The 21,079-nt window shown below is 41.9% G+C and overlaps 1 protein-coding gene across 1 annotated transcript in view; it reads right to left on the bottom strand.

Moving 5' to 3' along the window:
* The window catches only part of Xpo5 (exportin 5), a 39,061-nt gene extending 18,019 nt beyond the window's left edge, over positions 1 to 21,042 (bottom strand). Inside the window, exons 1-14 of the mRNA XM_090355595.1 lie at positions 20,763 to 21,042; positions 19,153 to 19,274; positions 15,772 to 15,844; positions 14,770 to 14,907; positions 14,440 to 14,622; positions 12,089 to 12,115; positions 11,632 to 11,817; positions 10,744 to 10,820; positions 9,258 to 9,357; positions 8,032 to 8,115; positions 7,552 to 7,677; positions 6,132 to 6,222; positions 2,737 to 2,865; positions 1,980 to 2,098 (exon numbers count right to left, since the gene is read on the bottom strand). Of these exons, the coding sequence (XP_090211721.1) occupies positions 1,980 to 2,098; positions 2,737 to 2,865; positions 6,132 to 6,222; positions 7,552 to 7,677; positions 8,032 to 8,115; positions 9,258 to 9,357; positions 10,744 to 10,820; positions 11,632 to 11,817; positions 12,089 to 12,115; positions 14,440 to 14,622; positions 14,770 to 14,907; positions 15,772 to 15,844; positions 19,153 to 19,274; positions 20,763 to 20,867 (1,560 nt within the window). The 5' untranslated portion in view covers positions 20,868 to 21,042. The remainder of the gene's footprint in view (positions 1 to 1,979; positions 2,099 to 2,736; positions 2,866 to 6,131; positions 6,223 to 7,551; positions 7,678 to 8,031; positions 8,116 to 9,257; positions 9,358 to 10,743; positions 10,821 to 11,631; positions 11,818 to 12,088; positions 12,116 to 14,439; positions 14,623 to 14,769; positions 14,908 to 15,771; positions 15,845 to 19,152; positions 19,275 to 20,762) is intronic.
* Positions 21,043 to 21,079: the final 37 nt, after the last annotated feature.

Here is a 21,079-nt window from a genome sequence, read left to right as displayed (position 1 = left end):
TGCAGTCCAAGATTGTGTTCCCTTTTATTTGTTACCTGAATATATCATTGTCTATTTTTCAGAAAGGTTGTAGTGTTTTTCTCATCAATAGAAAAATTGTGCTGTGAACATTTCAGAGGCATAAATAATTTATTTAACCTAACAAGTTTACTTTTAGAATATTGGTGACAGGTCATGTAGAGTGCTGGTAGCTCAAGCCTAGCTACTCAGAAAGCTAAGATCTGAGGATCCTGGTCTGAAGCCAGCGTGGGCAGGAAAGCCTGTGAGATTCTTATCTCCAATTAACTACCAAAAACCCAGAAGTGGAGCTATAGCTCAAGTGGTAACTTGAGCAAAAAAAAGCAGACCCTGAGCCAAAAGTAAATAATATTTTCTATGTTAATATATAGCAATATATGTATGTATAAATGTACACACCCATATACATATATGTGTACTTATAATATTTTTTTTGGTGATTGCCTTTTCCTTTCTCCTCCCCCAATTAGGAATTTCTGTTAAATAACTATTAAATAATCTGATTCTTCATTAGGGTTTTTGTTTTGTTTTGGGTTTTGTGGTGGTGGTACTAGGATTGAACCAGGGTCACTTGCAAGCTAGAATAGGGTTCTACCACCTAAGCTAAGCCCTCAGCCCTAAATCATCCAGTAAGTTCTTGTTCCTATGGGACCCTTATATATTTTTCAGGTTTCAATGTGGATTATTTCTTATCATCTAGCCATGTCTAATGCCATCAATTATACTATTATACAATACTGATCAATGTGTGTGAAATAATGCATCTTCTGTCTGGCAAATATAGTTGTAACCCTTCTATTAATTCAAATAAAAAAATACTGTAAGCTTGGCCCACAAGTTTGAACTAGTGGTAGAGTACTTACACAAAGCCCTGGGTTCAAGTCCTTCCTACCACATACAAAGAAAAAGCTGGAAGTGGTGCTGTGACTCAATTGGTAAGGTGCTAAGCCTTGAGAAAGCTCAAGAACCATGACCCATCACAGAGTTTAAGCCCCACGATGGGCAATAAAATAAAATACGGTAGGCTTTACATTTTACTGTCTGGGGAGGCAAATTAATCATATCAAATGTGAAAACTTTTCTCTACATTGGTTCATATGCTAACTCAAGTGATCCACTACTCAAGTGATCCACTACTAATGTTCTCTTATGTTACTAGAAATATAACCCCAGCTAATGCTACTGTGGGCTGGATGAGCAGCTTGTTAACTTTTTTGGCCACATAATCTTTTAGTCACTCTCTACAATGGCAGGTAATACAAACAAATGAAACATATTTTTAAAAACCACTGTTGCCTGAGCTGGGTGCCTATAATTCTAGCTTCTCAGGAAACTGAGATCTGAGGATCACAGTTTAAAGCCAGCCCAGGCACAAAAGGACTTGAGACTCTCCATCTAACCTCCAGAAAATGGAAAGTGGGGCTTGGCTCAAGGGTAGGGTGGTAGCCTTGAGCTGAAGAGCTCAAGGACAGCACCGAGGCCAAGCTTAAGCCCCACCACCCCCCGGCCCCCCCAAACTCTGAGACTGTTACCTCCAATTAACCATAGAAAAAACTGGAAGTGGCACTGCGCTAGCATTGAGCAAAAGGAGCTTGGGGACAGTGTCTTGGCCCAGAGTGCAAGCCACTGAACAGGCAAAAAAAAAAAAAAAAAAAAAAAAAAAAACCTATCCAAAGTAAAACCTCTATTACTGTTTCTCTACAACTGTTAAGAGAGGCTGTATGCTTTCAAACTCCACTTGACATGTCCTTAAAATGGACATTAAATGATGTAGGGTATAGAATCAGAGATTCGTTCGTTTGTTCAATTATTTGTTTGGTCTCAGCACCGTCTTGAAACGTGACTAGGTTAACGTCTCTAAATCTGTTTTCTATAAGATGAACTTTTTTTTTTTTAAATAACCCTTGTATCAGCCTTTAAAGGTTCAAAATTATTATAGACACAACATGAGAAATACTTACTTCTTTATCTACAGTTCTAAACATCTGGTTGATCACACTCTCCAAAAAAAAGGTCATGGCTTCCCACTGCACAAAGGAAGGTGAGAAAATGGAGCAGAGGTTTCCTTCTCCAGTTCCAGCTACAGAACACACACACCAAATAACTATTAGCACAGTAAGACAACAGATGACATAGTCAGTGACATTACAGAGACTACTTGGTAACTTAAGAGTTGAGGAACAGGTGCTCTAACCAGTTTAAATTTGGGCGAAGGTTAGACATTGGTGATGCCTCAAATCCCAGGAGACTGAGATTTGAAGAACATGGGTCAAAGCAAGCCCAGGCAGGAAAATCTATGAGGTTCTTATTTCCAATTAGCCAAAAAAGGCCAGAAGCAAAACTGTGGCTCAAGTGGTAGAGTACTAGCCTTCAGCAAAAAAGCTCTCAGGCAGTAAGTCTCTAGTAGATTTTTCTGAATTTATGAGTACTACTATAAACAAGCATTTGCTGGAAAAGTTTTCAAAAGTTAAGTGTAATTTGTTTAATGATCCGTGAACAAAGCCAAAAAATCAACAACTGGCTGATTTTGTTAGAATAGAAAATTAAACCCAAAGTGGATAGGGACAGTTTTATGTTAATTTAAACAGATTTGCAAAAAAAAATACTTAGTCCCTAGGATGTAATGATGCACTAAGAAAGCTTTTTAACAGCTCTAGGTATATTGTTCTGACATCTACACCATTACAACAGTAATGTTCAGTAATAAAGAACACTTACAGTTCAGTGACCCAGATTCAATAGAAGTTGAAAGCTGAAACTTTAACCACTCCCCAGCCATCTGGAAGCTGGTCTTAGGATCCAAACGACAAGCCAACCTCATCACCTCTCCTTGCTGGGCTCGAGAAGCTGCCAAAGGAAGCACAACAAAGGAAGCACAACAAAGGAAGACAACTGGTACATAATATGTTCTATCCCAAGGGAATAATGTTAAAAAAAGATAGGATTGTGTTTTGAATTTAACAATTGCTCAATATGGCTTTCTTAAGTGAATAAATCCAGATGTTTTCAGCTATTTACACTCCCCCTCCTGTACTGGGGTTGCTCAAGTCTAGTGTTCTACCACTTGAGCCACAGTGCCACTTTTTGTGATTAACTGAAGATAAAGAATCCTCACAGACTTTCCTCCCTGGACTGGCTTCCAAACACTACCCTCAAATCTCAGCCTTCTGGTTGTTAGCATTTACAGACATGAGCTACTACCCATGACAGACAAAATAATTTTATTTTTTAAAAAACAGAGCTGGGGATCAAACCTCGGGCCTTGAACATACTACACAAGCACTCTGACCCCAGGTAGATCCCTACACCAATAATTTTCAAAAACAATTACCTTCAGAAGTTATCTTGCTAGCTATATCACACTTAGCCTTCCCTTTCTGTGGAAATTAAAAGGAATCAAGTTGGTAGGAATAGGTAATGGTACAGCTGCTGTGGACAATAGCCTGGCAGTCCCGCAATATAAATGTAGAATTGTCAAATTTATCTAAACTTAACTGCTATTACATACCCAAAAGAAACAAAAACACATTCACACAAAAACATGTACACAAATGGTTATAATTAGTAGTAAAAAGAATATGAACTGATAAAAGAAACAAAGTACTTACACATGCCACAATTTGGATACATTAAAAAAAAATGCTACAAGAAAGTAGTCACTGGCCGGGAGTTTGGCCTAGTGGTTAAAGTGCTTGCCTAGCATGCATGAAGACCCGGATTCAATTCCTCGGTGGTGCTGAGGCTCAAGTGGTAGGCCTCTAGCCTTGAGAAAGTCCAAGGACAGTGCTCAGGCTCTGAGCTCAAGCCCAGGACTGGCAAAAAAAAAAAAAAAGATTTAAAAAAAAAGGGCCGGGAGTTTGGCCTAGTGGTAGAGTGCTTGCCTAGCATGCACAAAGACCCAGGTTCGATTCCTCGGTACTCCACATACATAGCAAAAAGCTGGAAGTGGTGCTGAGGCTCAAGTGGTAGAGTGCTAGCCTTGAAAAAGTCCAAGGACAGTGCTCAGGCCCCGAGCTCAAGCCCAGGACTGGCAAAAAAAAAAAAAAAAAAAAAGGTCTCAGGTTAGCTGGGAATTTGGCCTAGTGGTAGAGTGCTTGCCTAGCATGCACGAAGACCTGAGTTCAATTCCTTGGTACCACATACTTAGAAAAAGCCAGAAGTGGTGCTGAGGCTCAAGTGGTAGAGTTCTAGCCTTGAGAAAAATCCAAGGACAGTGCTCAGGCCCTGAGCTTAAGCCCAGGACAGGCAAAAAAAAAAAAAAAAAAAAAAAGAAAGTAGTCACAAAACACCACATATTTTAAAATTCCATTTATATGAAATGTTCAGAATAGGCAAAATACAATGACAGAAGAGATTGCTAGTAGCAAGGGGTAGGAAGTAGGGCTAGGTGGTTTCTGCCTGTAATACTAGCTACTCAGGAGGCTGAGATCTGAGGATCTCTCAGGTTAAAGTCAGCTTAGGCAGAAAATTCCATGAGACTCTTATCTCCAATTAAAAAAACAAACTACTAGTTTGGCCCAGTGGTAAGAGTGCTTGCCTAGCATTCAGGAAGACCTGGGTTTGATTCCTTGGTACCACATGCATAGAAAAAGCCAGAAATGGTACTCTGCTCAAGTGGTAGAGCTCTAGCCCTGGGAAAAACTCAAGGTTAGTGCTCAGGCCCTGAGTTCAAGCCCTGGGACTAACAAGAACCACAAAAAACTATTCAAGGGGCTAGGAACATAGCCTAGCAGTAGAGTGCTCATCTAGCTCACTATAGAGTCCTAAGTCCAATTCCTTAGTACCTCAGAAAGGTGTGGGGGCTCAGATGATAAAGTACTCGTCTTTAGCAAAAGAAGCTCAGTGAAAGCACCGGGACCCAGAGTTCAAGCCTCAGGATTGGCAAAAAGGAAGAAGGAAGGAAGGAAGGAAGGAAGGAAGGAAGGAAGGAAGGAAGGAAGGAAAGAAAGGGAAGGAAAGGGAAGGAAAAGGAAAACCAAACTACTCTCCTGGAAATGTGACTTAGTGGTAGGGTGCTTGCCTAGCATGCGTGAGGCTCTGGGTTCCTCAGAACCACATAAACAAACAAAAAAAGAGAATGATGAGATTAGGAGATAAATATAGACTTCTCTTTGGGGACAGTGAATATATTGTAGAATTGTGGTGGTAGTTGTATGATGATGAAAACACTAAAGCTCAATGAACTGTATACTATAAAACTGGGTCTTCTATGGCAAATTGATTTAATTCAATTAAAAGAAAGTTACATATAGTGGCATATATCTGCAATCCCAGAGCTTAGCAAGCTGGAAGACCGTGAGTTCAAAGCCTGACTGGACTACATATTGATACTCTCTCAAAAAAAAAAAAAAAAAAAAAAAGGAGGGAGGAAGGAAGGGAAGGAAGGAAATCAGCCTACAGTAAACCTAAAATGGAACTATAATGTAATAGGTTTTCCTATTCTGCGAAGACAGAAAGAAGTATTTAATCATGAGGATAAGGGTGAGATTAATTGGATTATAAAGATACCTAGAAAAGTCACAATGAGTCCAGTTTCCCCCCTAACAAATCAGCTTATGCTAATAATAGAAAAGTAATAATAAAAACTAAAAATACATTTACTCCTGAGTATAAAGGTGTGTTTTTTTTTTTTGGGGGGGGGGTCATGGGGCTTAAACTCTGGGCCTGGGCACTGTCCCTGAGCTCTACAGCTCAAGGCTACCACCCTACCCTTGAGCCACAGTCTCACTTTCCATTTTCTAGTGGTTAATTGGAGATAAGAGCCTCTCCATCTTTAGTGCCTAGGCTGCTTTGAACTGAGATCCTCAGATCTCAGCCTCCTGAGTAGCTAGGATTACAGGCGGGAGCCATGGCTCCTGGCTAAGCTAAGTATGAAGATTTAAAGTATGTTAATCATGATCTTAACAACTATGTTCAATGACTGTGTGGAGGTAGGCGGTAGAACAGAGAATGTGGTCCCAGCGTCCCCCCTGCAATGGGATGCCAAATCTTAATCAGGTGCTGTATAGATTTGAGGATCTCTAATAGGAGTCCCAAGTTTGCACCATGATTTATAATTATCAGATAGCATGCTATCAATATTGAGAAAAAAATTTCAGTCCAGTGTCACTTACAGTTAAAAAAAGCATTGAAGTCCTCATCACTATCAAAATCAAATCGAGAATATTCACAGCTAGGATTGTCTGTCTTGGAAGGAAAGCCCATCTGGAAAGAAAAAAATGAAAACAGTCCTAGTCAGAGTAAGATTCAAAGCTTGAATACTTTGTGGTTTATTTAGAAAGAATTAAAGTTTGTACAAAGTATTTTGTGACTGTTCTATAATCTATCCCAGATCTAGTTTGTCTATCCCACATCCAGTATTCTTAAGAGTAGCAGGTAAAAAAGTGATTTCAGCTGACACCTCTCCCTATCAGTGTCAAGATATCCCAAGACAAAGTGATAATTCAGCATACAGCAAGAAATGAACTTAGAACTATTTGTGTTCTGTATATGTGTAGAAAAGTATTTGTTTAAAAAATGTACTCAAGTGCCAGGCATAGTGGCTCATGCCTGTAATCCTAGCTGCTCAGGACGCTGAGATCTGAGGATCTCAGTTCAAAGTAGGCACTAAAGATGGAGAGACTCTTATCTCCAATTAACCTCTAGAAAGGGGGAAGTGGGGCTTGGCTTAAGGGTAGTATGGTAGCCTTGGGCTGAAAAGCTCAGGGACAATGCCCAGGCCCAGGGGTAGGGTGGTGGCCTTGAGCTGAAGAACTCAAGGAACAGTGTCCCCGCCTAGTTCAAACCCCATGACCCACCAGAAAAAAAAAAAAAAAAAGTTCTGAAGGCCAGGAGTTTGGGCTTAATGGTAGAATGCCTGCCTAACATGCACGAAGACCTGGGTTTGACTCCTCAGTACCACATATATAGAAAAAGCCAGGAGTGATGCTGTGACTCAAGAGGTAGAGCTCTTGAGAAAGCCCAAGGACAGTGCTCAGGCCCAGAGTTCAAGCCCCAGAACTGGAGTAAAAAAAAAAAAAAAAAAGTATTGAAAATGGGCTGAAAGCTCAGTGGAGAGCTCCTGCTCTGAGTTCAAGCCCCTGTACAAAAAAAAAAAAAAAATCTCCGAAGACTGTGACAGATCCTGTGCTAGGCAAACTCTAAATTCTAGAACAAGGGTATTCTTAAATTGGGCCCATGCTTTGGATTTGGAAATCAAGATGAACAATCTGTCAGCTCTGAGAGCTCTTAGCAGATGTGAAAATTCATGAACTATATATGATGCTTCCTTTCTTACTCCATTCTCATATGCCTATCTGCCTTCAGTAACAATCCCCTTATAATAATATCAGCCCCTCTTATCTTTCTGAATTCACCCTCCTATACTTGCAAACTATTCTGAACAGAGGTCATCAAACTGGATGGTCAGTGACCTTGTCCTCAGCATCTTACTCAATAGAATGTTAAGTGACAATAATGGGCGAGGAATTAATGCCTCTCCAAGTCTCAATAATATTCACCTACACGACACATGTTTAAATTCCCATTATATACCTTAACCAAGTTAGTCATAGAAGCACGAAGGTATTTTGGTATTATTGCTAACAGCACAGGATCACGAGAGAGAATTTCATGCCTGAACAGAGCTCCCCAGGTCATCTGTGTTGAAGAGCGCAGAAACTAAAGCAAAGAAAACAAAGAAAAAAAAAACTTGCTTTAAGGACTTCCAGGATTATTATTCAGTCTACCAGTTATCTATCAATTAAGGGTAACCACAGAATTAAATCCTGGAATATGGACTGAAAATTGCCACTTTCTCTTCTAGGTAAGAAAGGATACTGGGTTCTCAAAACAAAAGTCTTGGGTTAGATGAAATTAATCTTGTAATAACACAATTCATCAATTTTGAGTTGGAAGGACCCACGATTTTCTCAATGAAATTCCACCTACAGCCATTCCCTAGAGCTCAATAGTCCCACTTTATAGGCCAGAGTACTCAATTAAAATCTGAGGACTTCTCTGCATAAAGTTTACCTGACTTGGGTGGGTTGTGAAAGCAAGAAAAGATTCCAGGTATTTTCCAAAGTTTGCTGGTGTTTCTGTATCAGAATCTACGCCCTGTGGGAGACAAAGACCATTACATTAATGATGCCCATTGGGAAGTGATCAAAGAAGTAAGTCATACATACAGGTATTTAAAAAAAAACAACTTATTATTTTTCAACCTAGCTTATTTGTATTTTTGTGACTTCACTAAGTAATTCCTTGACTTTTTTGCTCTTGTTGCTTGTCATGGGGCTTGAAGTCTGGGCTCTGTCCCTGAGCTCTTCAGCTCAAGAATGAGCCACAGCATCACTTCCAGTTTTCCAGTGATTAACTGGAGATAGAGTCTCATGGACTTTTGTTCCTAAGCTGGCTTTGAACTCTGGTCCTCAGATCTCAGCTTCCTGAGTAGCTAGGATTACCAGCTCCCAGCTTCCCTTGATTGTTTTCTTTCTTTCTTTCTTCTTTTTTTTTTTTTGCCAGTCCTGGGCTTGAGCTCAGGGCCTGAGCACTGTCCTTGGACTTTCTCAAGGCTAGAGCTCTACCACTTGAGCCTCAGCACCACTTCCGGCTTTTTTCTATGTATGTGGTACTGAGGAATCGAACCCGGGTCTTCATGCATGCTAGGCAAGCACTTTAACCACTAGGCCAAACTCCCAGCCCCTGTTTTATTTCTTATATCTCAAACTATTCTAACCAGTTAAACCACCAGAAAAGGGCACTGCAAATGTCAATACTAATTTTCTATCTTCTAATTTTCAAGCTCACTTAATTATCCCCTTAAAAGAAAGTTTTTCCAAGCCAATCAAACTAAAGTTTTTTTTGTTTGTTTGTTTTTATTGTTTCGTTTTATACTGGGAATAGGAAGTTCTCTACTACTAAGCTACATCGCCTGGCAAAGGGACTCAAGTCCACATTAAATAGGTTGAAAGAACTTGAAGGGTCCAGAAGACTTGGGTTTATTAAGTGCCCAAGTTCATCAATTCAGACATGTTGGTGTAAATAACAAAGATGACTGCTTTTGCTATTTTGCTAAAAACATAATAAAACAAAGTTTTATCATTCAGGCCCTACAAAAATAATTTAACCTATATAATTATATTAAATAACCTATAGGCCAATGCTGAATCAGGACAACCTCAAGCAATAAAAATACAGTTCTCACAACAAAATGCCCAAACAGCCCAAATCTCTCCAGAAAGCAAGAGTTAGCTTACCAGCAGAGCACACAGTTGACTGCCCAGTGCACATAACACCTGACAGAGTCTCTTCAGGAAGACATACTGCTTTTCTACCAAGCCTCCTCCGTCGGCAGTTCTGTACGGAGAAAACAATGGGATTAGTTGCACATCAAGACAAGTCACAGAATCCCATTAAATGGAACTGTCTGTGCATTATTCTCTACTATTCAACTTTTTGATTATTAAGGTCTAAAAAATCCAACACTGAGAAACTAATGTGTCATATGGACATAACCAGGTATAAACATCCCCAGTACTCTGGGCAAATGTAAGCTGTTTATATGTGATGGCACCAAAGAGCACCTGCATGATCAGTGAGCAGCAGCACTGATGATGCCCTAACTGACAGGGAGAGATGTGTGGGAGACAAGTAACAATTCCTTGTACCATGACTAGCTGGGTGCCAATGGCTCATGCCTGTACTCCTAGATACTCAGGAGGCTGAGATCTGAGGATCAAGTTCAAAGTCAGCCTGGGCAGGAAAAGCGTGAGACTCTCATCTCCAGAAAACTGAAAATAGAGCTGAGGCTCAAAGTGGTAGAGCACAAGGCTTGAGCCGAAAAGCCTAGGGACAGTGCCTAAGCCTGAGTTCAAGCCCCAGAACTTGGGTGGGGGAATGGGGGGAAGAGAAAGGAGCTACAGTTTCCTTAGGAATGAAAGCCATAATAAATTCCATATTAAAATGAGTAAAGAGATTTTAAGGGGTGGGAGTCTGACTTCAAGTGTCAGAATTCCTGACTCACAAGCTCAAGACCCTAAATGCAAAGTGAGAGAGGCGGAGAGGGGAAAGACAAAGTTTAAGTAATATGTGTGTCTCACAAAGTTAAAAGGAGAGGATCAAAAAGAGGGTATTATGATGGCTTTAATCATCTGCAATATAAGTTCTACCTGATACAACACCTAAGGCCTAGTACCAAAGCTAATTGGGGGCCTGGGGATTAACAGGTACCTGTAAAATTATCTATTAACTTATTCATAAATACTATCAGTAACCAGGCTCACACCTGTAATCCTAGCTACTCAGGAGGCTGAGATCTAAGGACTGCAGTTCACAGCCAGCCTGGGCACTAAAGTCTCCAATTAACCTCTAGAAAACCAGAAATGGCCCCTGGGGCTCCAGGGGTAGGTAGTGGCCTTGAGCTGAAGAGCTCAGGGACAGCACGCAGGCCCAGAGTTCAAGAGACAAAATAAATAAACAAACATAAACACTATTTGTTGAGTGCTATCATTTAGGTAGGAACTTAAGATATGTCTAAAAGAGAATAATAATAAAAAAACCCCACAAAGACACTAGAAAACACACTGTAGGGCTAGGCATCCGGTTCAGTGGTAGATGAGGTATTTAATATGCCAAAGGCACCGAGTTAAATACCTAGCATCAAAATTCCCAACCAGGCAACCACCCAAAGAACTGGAACTATCCTTTCTTCTTAGCAAACACAGGAAAAGGCAGGCTACTTACTGTGCAGCAGAAAGTATATAATGCATGGCAACATCTTCAAATAAGACCATCAAGGGCTTCCGGTCTTCCAATTTGCCCTAAAACATTTTAAGGGAGAATAGTCATGACTATGGCTTCAAAATATTTGACTTCCTGGGGCCGGGAGTTTGGCCTAGTGGTTAAAGTGCTTGCCTAGCATGCATGAAGACCCGGGTTCGATTCCTCGGTACCACATATATAGAAAAAAAGCCGGAAGTGGTGCTGAGGCTCAAGTGGTAGAGCTCTAGCCTTGAGAAAGTCCAAGGACAGTGCTCAGGCCCTGAGCTCAAGCCCAGGACTGGCAAAAAAATATATATATATATTTGACTTCCTTCTACACGTCTATAGTAAAATATAAATACCTTGATAGTTTCTCAAATACCCCAGGATATACTGAGCAGTACACAAAGAGCTAGCTCTCTAAAACCAAATCCGGGTTAAGTTTTTATTGCCAAGATGTTGGGCAAGAATGCTGATACAAGGATGCAATGCAACCAAACACATTACATCTGCAACTAATATTCCTAGACAGAAGAGCATACAGTTCTATTGTGAGCCACGACAATTACAAAGTTATGCAGTTTACAGATTATTTGATGTGGCAGTGAGCTTTAAGTATTCACATTAGTTTGACCAAAGTGTGAGGTGTCAAGAATCTTGGTTGTCTCAAGAACCAAGCAGACTGACAAATTTGTATATATTCTGTCAGTGGACTCTGTAATATTGTACCTGTGTCTAAGGGTGTTAGAAACAGTAAATTAGCTTCAAGGAATAAAGTCCTCAAAGTTTAACCGTCTGCCACATGCCCCTAATCCCCCACACAACCGTAGTTCAAGCTTCATGACGAGTCAGTCTGAAGGCATAACTTACTTTTCTGCTGACTGCAATGAGAAGACACTCAGCTGCTCCCAACTGAAGTTCCTGTTCACTTAGAAGCAAGCACAGCACCTCCAGGATCTTACAGTTTTCAGTGGTAATGTGAGTCATGGATACCCAGTCAATGTAGCCTGCTAGAGTACTCAGGGCTGCAATTCCTACTCGACAGTGTGCTTGAGCCTGCAGGAAATCACTTTTGATCACAAGGTACTAACAGACAAGGACTTGTTACAATCGAACAGAGACATAAAAAATACAGATATGTGTGGCTACTTCAAGAAATCATAAGTTTACTAATAAAGATTACCATTTTATGTCCCTCCCACTATGGCTAAGTGGCCCAAAAGAAAAAAAGCAAAAAGAATCCTGCTACAAAGGCTGAGGTGTAGGTATAGGTATCCGGCAGCACCTGAAGGCTGCAGTCTTTGTCCAGTTCATAGGGAGCACTTACCTTGGACTCCTGTGAAGTATCAGTTTTCTGAAAGAAAAGTATAAAGATCCAGTGTCTTTATGTGCTATATTCATTTTTCTTTCTTTCTTTTTTTTTTTGGAGGGGGGTTAAGTGTAGTGCTTGAACACAGGGCCTAAGTACTGTCCTGAGCTCTTTTGCTCAAGACTACTGCTCTACTACTTTGAGTCAAACCTGGGTCTTTGTACATGCTAGGCATTCTTAATACTAGGCCAAATTCCCAGCCCCATATCAATATTTTCTTAAGGAACTTATGAAAATAAAATGAAGAGTAATCTGTATAAGGATTCAGAGGAGATATATGCAGGAATACCCTTGAAGCACCTGAGAGCTACTAGCACTAGGATCATAAAGCTTCAACAAGCTCTGCAATCCCTGGCTAGTACAGGAGGAAGCTAAGGGGACGGGAGGAGGGAGGCCATTTATTTCATTTTTTGATTACACTCAACTTACTTCCTAATTGGTAAAAAGAGGGAAGTAGATAAGAAACTAAGAGACAAGCCTGGCTGGTGGCTCACATCTGTGATCCTAGCTACTCAGAAGGCTGAGATCTGAAAAGCAGGGTTCAAAGCCAGCCTGGGCACAAAAAAAGGACCTGAGACTTTTATTTCCAATTAACCTCTAGAAAACGGGAAAGTGTGGTTTGTCTTAAGGGTAGGGTGGTAGCCTTGAGCTAAAGAGCTCAGGGACAGAGCTCAGGCCAAGTTCAAACCCCATAACCCACCCCACCCCCCAAAAAAAAGAAAAAGAAAGAGAAACTAAGAGACAAGTGAGAAATTCAAGGTATAAAATTTGGCTGCATGTGTGTTCTGGTCTTGGTGTAGCTTTATAAGTCCCATCTTTCCTGTGCTTACAACTTGAGCAGAACTGCTTGACTCATACAACTAAGACAAGAGATACTGCTATTCTGAAGAGCTGAAATACCTTTTTCCCTGTAGAATGCTATTCTTTCCAAGCAAAAGAACTTTTCCTGGGGCCAGGAAATGAACTTCTCCCAAATAAGCCATAGGAAAGTCAGGCACTGGTACCCCATGTCTGTAATCCTAGCTATACAGAAGGTTGAGATATGAAGATTTAAGTTCAAAGCTAGACCAGGCAAGAAAGTCAAGTCTTATCTCCAATTAATCTTCCAAAAACCAGAAGTGGAGCTGTGGCTCATGTGGTAGAATGCCAGCCTTGAGTGAAAAAGCTAAAGGGGCCAGGAGTTTGGCTTATTGGTAGAGTGCTTGCCTAGCATACACAAAGACCAGGGTTTCGATTCCTTGGTGCCACATACATGGAAAAAAAGCTGGAAGTGGTGCTGTGGCTCAAGTGGTAGAGCTCTAGCCTTGAGAAAATTCCAAGGACAGTGCTTAGGCCCTGAGGTGAAGCCCTCACAACTGGCAAAAAAAAAAAAGGCTAGAGAATGGTACCCTGAGTTCAAGCCCCAGTACAAAAAGATACAGAGATCTCAGGTCCCATTTTCTGCAGGAGGAATAGAGAATGTTTCTCTCTCTTCTCCATTTCTCCCAATTTTACACTTGTTATTTAACATAAATCTTAGCCAAAACTTTCAAAAAAGAAAAGAAAAAAGCAGTTTTGCTTTTCCTTAGAACTATAAAAACACATTTGCTTCCAGGAAAAACTGTCCTGAATCTCAGAGTCTAATAATTTAACGTAGGTATAAGACATAGAGATACATCCCATTTTCCCTAAGAATTAACCCATGTTATTAAAGTATGGGTAGGTCTTCTCCATGTAATTGTCTCTTTCCTCTAAGGGGTTAAGTTTACTAAGGAAAATAAAAATACAGGGATTTTGTCTGAGAAAGATCTCACTACATAGTTGAAGCTGTCCTCAAGCTTGTGATCTATCTTCTATATGCTAAGAGTATAGGCATGTGACATCCGGCTCAGTACAAAGGTTTTTGAAGTAAACAATCTCAGGGAGGTGATCCTAGGAGAGTCCATTATAGTAAGAAGAATGAATATGAATTCCACTGCAATTATTTATTAGAGGATCTTTCATAGCTATTTGTTAAACTTTTGGAGCAACATTTTCTGAATATAAGGCTGTGTGATAGCTAATATATAAAGTGCAAGTAAATGTAACAGCTTACAATACCTTCTCTTCATGCTATATAGAACTTCTCTACAAATAGACACATATGCCTGTGTAAAAAGAAGCTCTTTGATGAGTTTGGCCGAGTGGTAGACTGCTTGCCTAGCATGCACAAAAAACCAGGGTCGATTCATCAGTACCACATAGACAGAAAGGGCTTTTTAATGAAAACACACACACACCACCACCACCACCACCACAACAAACCCATTACTTATTATAAAATTCCTTACCATTTGCTGGTACTTGTTCACATTTTCCTGAAGTGTGGTAAGCAGAAAGCTGAAGATCTTTTCCATGTTCTGGGTTAACGCTTGCTGAATATCCCTTCTTCTTTGAGGGGGAAGTGTCTGAAAGGTCACTACGTCCTCTGCCAGTCGCAGAAGAATGAACATCACTAATTCTGTCTGGGTTTCCTATGCCAACAGAAATAAGGTAGTTACACTAAACACCTCATTCATTCCAGGTGTGTTCAAAGGCTATTTTCTGTTGACAAAATAAACACGGAAGTCAATGACAAGAATAAACACACGCATGGGAGCTAACAGAACTTCACTACGTACCCCTTGCCTGGAGAGAGCATCCAACTCTACAAGCATGTCGGGCCAGTGCTGTGGCCACTCTCGCTTTATCATCTCTACTACAATTCGAGACAGGACATCTTTAATGTGGTTCACCTCTTCCAACATGCTCAATGTTCCCTAAAAACGAGCAAGAGATTTAAGAGATCTGCAAGTCTTAATTTTAGGATGAACTATCCAAATGTAAAATGCTCATCAGCAAGCCTGCTCAAACTAAACTGAAACAAAAAACCTGTTCTCCAGGACTGACTTACTTGGCTGGTCCTGCCCTCTTTTAATCACTTTCCATTTCAAACCAGCTACTAAAATAGCTGTCACAGAGCCAGGAAAACATCACCGTTCTTATATATTGAAGCAATTTATGTATTACTTCATTCTTTAGAGTGCCACAACTAAGAATATAGAGACAAGGTAGATATTGGAATGCTGGCAAAGTAGAATGGCCTTGGAGCACAGTGAAGTATTTTACTAATGATGCCAATATTAGAAAATACAGAAAAACTGCCAGGTACTGGTGGCTCATACCTGTAATCCTAGTTACTCAGGAGGCTGAGATCTGAGGATTGCAGTTAAAGCCAGCCTGGGCAAGTCAATCCATGAGCCTCTTATCTCCAATTAACCACTGGAAAACCAAAATGTGCTATGGCTCAAGTGCTAGCCTTGAGCAAAAGAGCTCAGGAACAGCACCCAGGTCCTTGAGTTCAAGTCTCATGACAGACCACAAGAAAAAAAGGAAGGAAGGAAGGAAGGAAGGGAGGGAGGGAGGGAGGGAGGGAAGGAAGCAGGCAGGCAGACTAATTACTAGTAATAGACAAGATGAATCATGGTATCTTATGCTAGTAGGTATTTTTATGCTGAAGGTCACTGTTAATGTTCTACTGATTGGCCTGCATAGAACCTGTGAATTCTTCCACAAATAGAGCATACAGGAGACACAAGGCTTATCTTGAAAACACTATAGTCTCCCAACTACACCTTTCTTACATTTGTAATCAGCTCCATGACACTGTTCTTCAGGTAGACCTTCTCCAACCGAGACATGGTGTTCCACCGAAACCTGGCCACCAACAAACAGAAAATCATCAGAACCACATATAACCCAAGTCCTCTTTCCACAGAAGAATAGCTTTGATTTCTGCTTTACCTCATTTAAAAATTACATTTTTGTACTTCTTAGAATATGGTTAAATTGGTTGTTTTTCAACCAAATTACTAATAATTGAAAAAGTGAGGACTTTTGGGGGTACCAGTGGCTCATGCCTATAATCTCAGGTGGCTGAAATCTGAGGATTACAGTTTGAAGCCAGTGTAGGCAGGAAAGCCCATGAGACTTATTTCCAATTAATCACCAAAAAGATTGAAATTCAGCTGTGGCTTAAGTAAGACTGCTAGCATTGAGAAAAAACAAATAGAACCACTCAGGGACAGTGCTCAGGCTTTGAGTTCAAGTCCCAGAACTGGCACAAGAATAAGAAAGGAAGAGCTGAGAGCGTGGCCTCGTGGTAGAGTGCTTGCCTAGCATGCGCAAAGCCCTGGGTTGCATTTCACAATACTACATACAGAGAAAAAGCCAGAAGTGGTGCTATGGCTTATGTGGTAGAGTGCTAGCCTTGAGAAAGTCCAAGGACAGTGCTCAGGCCCTGAATTCAAGTCCCAAGACTGGCAAAAAGGAAAAAAAAGAATAGGAAAGGAAGAAAGGAGCCGAGCGCAGTGGCTCATGCCTGCAGTCCTACCTACTCAGAAGGCTGAGATCTGAGGATCAAGGTTCAAAGCCAGCCCAGGCACTAAAAAGACCCCCGTGAGACTCTTATCTCCAATTAAGCACCAGAAAACTGAAAGTGGCACTGTGCTCAAGAGGTAGGGTGACAGTCTTGAGCTGAAGAGCTCAGGAACAACGCCCAGGCCCAGAGTTCAAGTCCCAGGACCGAGAGAGAGGGGGGAAAAAAAAGGGAAGGAAGGGACGGAAGGAAGAAAGAGGAGGGAGAGGAAAGAGAAGATTAGGTAGATAGGCAGATAGACAAACAAGACATAGATGGATAGCAGATGGCTTCAGGGGGAGAGCGCTAGCCATGAGTAGAAAATCTGAGAGCATAAAGTCCTCAGTTCAAGTTCCAATATTAAACAACAACAATAACAAAAAATTATTGGAACAAGATTATATATACACTAGGGATCAGTAATTGGAATTCATTCAGGATTTGTCACAAATAAGCTTTTCATGATTATAAGACCAGTAACAAATATTCATCTAGTATGATTCCAACAATGTAGTTCCGCCTCAAAAAAAAAAACAAAAAAAAAACCTCCAATCCTGGAGCTTGAACTTAACAGCCTGAGCATTATCCTTGGGCTTTCTCAAGGCTAGCACTCTACACTTGAGCCACAGCATCACTTCTGGCTTTTTCTGTGTATGTGGTATCAAGGAATTGAACCCAGGGCTTCATGCATGCTAGGCAAACACTCTACCACTAGGCCATGCTCCAAGTCAGTCATGGGGCTTGAACTCTGGGCCTGGGTGCTGTCCCTCAGCTCTTCAGTTCAAGGCTACCACCCTATCACTTGAATCACAGCCCCACTTCCCTTTCTCTAGCGATTAATTTGAGGTAAGCGTCTCCTGTTCTTTAGTGCCCAGGCCGGCTTTGAACCTCGATCCTCAGATCTCAGCCTCCTGAGTAGCTAGGACTGCAGGCATGAGCCACTGCACCTGGCTAAGAACATATAATCTTGATACTACCACCTCTTTTTCTGAGCTGGCTTATAAAATTACAGTACAATTCCAGAAAAATGGTGGCTAAATGAATTATGAGACTCAAGTTAGGAGAGGTTCTCATTTATTCTCCCATTCTGCTTTGGACGAACCATTCAAAGATACACATGAAAGGTAAGAGAAGTCAGGCAAGGTGGCTCATGCCTGTAATCCAAGCTACTCAAGAGGCTGAGATCTGAGGATTGTGGTTCAAAGCCAGCCCAGGCACTAATGAACGTGAGACTCATATTCAATTAATCACTAGAAAAACAGCAGTGGGGCTGTGGCTCCAGGGCTCAGGAACAGCGCCCAGGTCCAGAATTCAAGTCCCATGACCCACAAAAAAAAAAAAAAAAAAAAAGATGAAGAGACAAAAAAGAAAGGCACCATGTCTCAATCAGAGGTTCATCTATTTCTACACTGCATTAGAATTCAAAGGCCTTGAAATCTTCTATCATCTTCTAAGAGTCCATTAATGTTGGACAGATTGAGCAACAGATGAGTTAATATTTGGTATATATATATCCAAATGTTTCTATGTATATCTGTATGTGTATATATACCATACTATATACTACATGAACAAAAGTAAAGGAAGGGACTGGGAGTTTGGCCTAGTGGTACAGTGCTTGCCTAGCATGCACGAAGACCCAGGTTCGATTCCTCAGTGCCACATACATAAAATAAAGAACAGAAGTGGCAGAACTCTAGCCTTGAGAAAGTCCAAGGACAGTGCTTAGAGATCTTGAGATCAAGCCCAGGACTGGATACATAAAGGTCCCATATAAGCACTCTTGCAAGGTTCAGCTAACATCTTGGTGATCATTTCCTTCTTCTTGGGGCACCTCTATTGGTTATTAAGAATTGAAGAGGGCCAGGAGCATAGCCTAGTGATAGAATGCTTGCCTTGCATGCATGAAGCCCTGGGTTCAATCCCTCACTACCACATATATAGAAAAAGCTACAAGTGGTACTGTGGCTCAAGAGATAGAGCACTAACCTTAAGAAAGCCCAAGGATAGTGCCTAGGCCCTGAGTTCAAGCCCCAGGGATGCTCCCCCCCAATTTTTTTTTGAAGACCTAGCCAGGCACTTGTGGCTCATACCTGTAATCCTAGCTACTCAGGAAGCTGATATCTAAGGATCGTGGTTCAAAGTTAGCCTGGGCAGCAAAGTTCATGAGACCCTTATCTCCAATTAACTAGAAAACTGCAAATGGTACCAGGCTAAAGCACTAGTTTGGAACAGAAGAGCTCAACAAGAGCACCCAGGCCCAGAGTTCAAGCCCTACAACCAATGCCCGATCTCGCCCCCCCCCAAAAAAAGAACTGAAGATTTAGATGGGTGCCATGGGTTCACAAATTTAATTCTAGCTCCTCAGGAGACTGAGATCTAAATATCTTGGTTCAAAATCAACTTGGGATAGGAAAACGGTTCCAATTAACCACCAAAAAACCAGAAGTGAAGGGGGCTCAAGTAATGAGTGAAAAACAAGTTAGGAGCAAAGCCCAGGATCTGAGTTCAAGCCCATACCTGCACAAAGAAAAACAGACAAATGTAACCCCACAACTAAAGATTTACTTTCTTAAGACTTCAGTAGTAATGCACAAAAGATCCTTACTTGACAACATGTTCCAGGATCTGAAGACCAAAATGTCTGACAATGGCAATCTGAGTTTTCTCGGCCAGCTTCAAGCCGCAGGGAACACAAATAGGACACTTTTCTTTAAATTCTTCACAAAACTAAAAAGAAGATGTTAGTATTCCTTACAGAGCCAAAAGAAGGTGGTGCCTATAAAAGCCCAAAGAAACCCCAACCTTTAGCTATATTTCTAAATTGTAAATCATAGATCAATATTATATGAATATAAAGTGATAACCCTTCCATTAGGGTTTCTATGCTGTAGCAATATCCTCACTAACACTAAAAAAAAGTTTAAAAAAAAAAAAAAAAAGGAGGCTGGGATAGTGGTAGAGTGCTTGCTTAGCATGTATAAAGACCTGGGTTCCATTCCTTGATACCACATATAGTAGAAAGGGCCGAAAATGGTGCTGTGGCTCAAGTGATAGTGGTAGAGCTCTAGCCTTGAGAAAGGCCAGGGACAGTGCACAGGCCCTGAGTTTAAAGCCCAGGACTGGCAAAAAAAAAAAAAAAAAAAAAAGGAAGGATGGTTAAGTCCTAGAATTTTCTTTAAAAACTTAAAGGAGTAAGGATAAAGAAACAAAACAAACAAAAAAAGAAAAGAAAGAAACTGTACCATAATCAGCTCCCTAGTTGATTTTAGGAACTATTGTAGCATTTTTTACTTTCGTGTCTATTTTATGAATTTCATTAAAAAAAAATAGAACCTAACTGTGGGAATTCCAAACCCTGTGACATACATCTATACCTTATAAAGTGGCACTAATGCAGTTCACTTTATGAAGTTATACAACTTAAAGCATGTACAGTTGGGAGTGTTCTTTCCTAGATATATTTCTCACAACTTCCATACACATTGTTTATTAGAATAATAAACTATCGTATCACTACCCCCCCACCCCCATCAGTTTTAGCTTTCCCAAACTGCAGCTTTCGAAGCCCAGAGCACAGCATCCGGAATTCAAGAAAACTACTTCCAGGAAACCAAAGTGCCCTAGTTTAAAAACAAAAAAAATGCAAAGCATGCGTTAGAAGTTCATATTCGCGCGAACCCGTCGAAGAATTATCATACACTGAACAGCAGCCAAAGTCAAGAAAGAGTTAGGGAAATACCATTTATCCCCCCGCCCCGAAATGCCCAGGACACCCATGAGTGAGGGACAAGAGTCGCTCCGGGACTTGGAGGTGGTTAGGAATGTGCAGGCTGGGCCGGCAGAAAAGATGGTACAGAATGAGGCTGGCGTGGAGGTAGGACCGGCACGTGCGCCAGGGAAGGCCAGGAGGTGCGGGGCTGGGGCTGGGGCTGGGGGGGGATGAAAACTCGTGCAGATCGGGACGCGGAGCATCGTGGCGCCGTCTGGAGTGAAAAAGAGGTGGGAAAGGGAGAGGAATGATGGTGGGAAGTGGGATGGCGGGGATGGGGTCCGCGCCAAGAGCTGGAGCGCGAGCAAAGACCTGGGAGTGGGAAAAGGCGCGGAGGGCCGCGAGGGGAAGCCGCCGGCCGGCCGGCCGGCCGGGCGGGCAGCGCGGCGGGGCGGGGCGGGGTGAAGGGTCTCGGAACGGGCCCGGGGCGCCGGGACCCCCGCTACCTTGAGGGCTTCCAGCCGGTAGCGCTGGGTGGAGGTGGGGTCCATCATGACCGTCACCGCTTTCACCAGCTCCTCGCACAACGCGTTCACTTGATCCGTCGCCATGGCTAAAGCACGTGCTGCGAGAACACACTCCGCCCGCCCGGGGAACGTGTGGCATGGACGACCGTGTTGGAGGACCCACCCGTCGGTACCGGGCCGCGGCGGGCTGAGGGGGTGGAAAGCCGGAGGAGAGCGACAGCAACCCAAACCCGTGCGGCCGAGGACCCGGCGCTGCGCACGCGCCCGACCCGTCACGGCGCACGCGCCCGACCCGC

This window comes from Megascapheus bottae, chromosome 22 (genome assembly GCF_031878675.1).
Source record: "Megascapheus bottae isolate mThoBot1 chromosome 22, mThoBot2.hap1, whole genome shotgun sequence".
In the NCBI taxonomy this organism is placed as follows: Eukaryota; Metazoa; Chordata; class Mammalia; order Rodentia; family Geomyidae; genus Megascapheus; species Megascapheus bottae.
The sequence above is the reverse complement of the archived record's forward strand: the minus strand, read 5'-3'. Positions and strand labels throughout refer to the sequence as shown.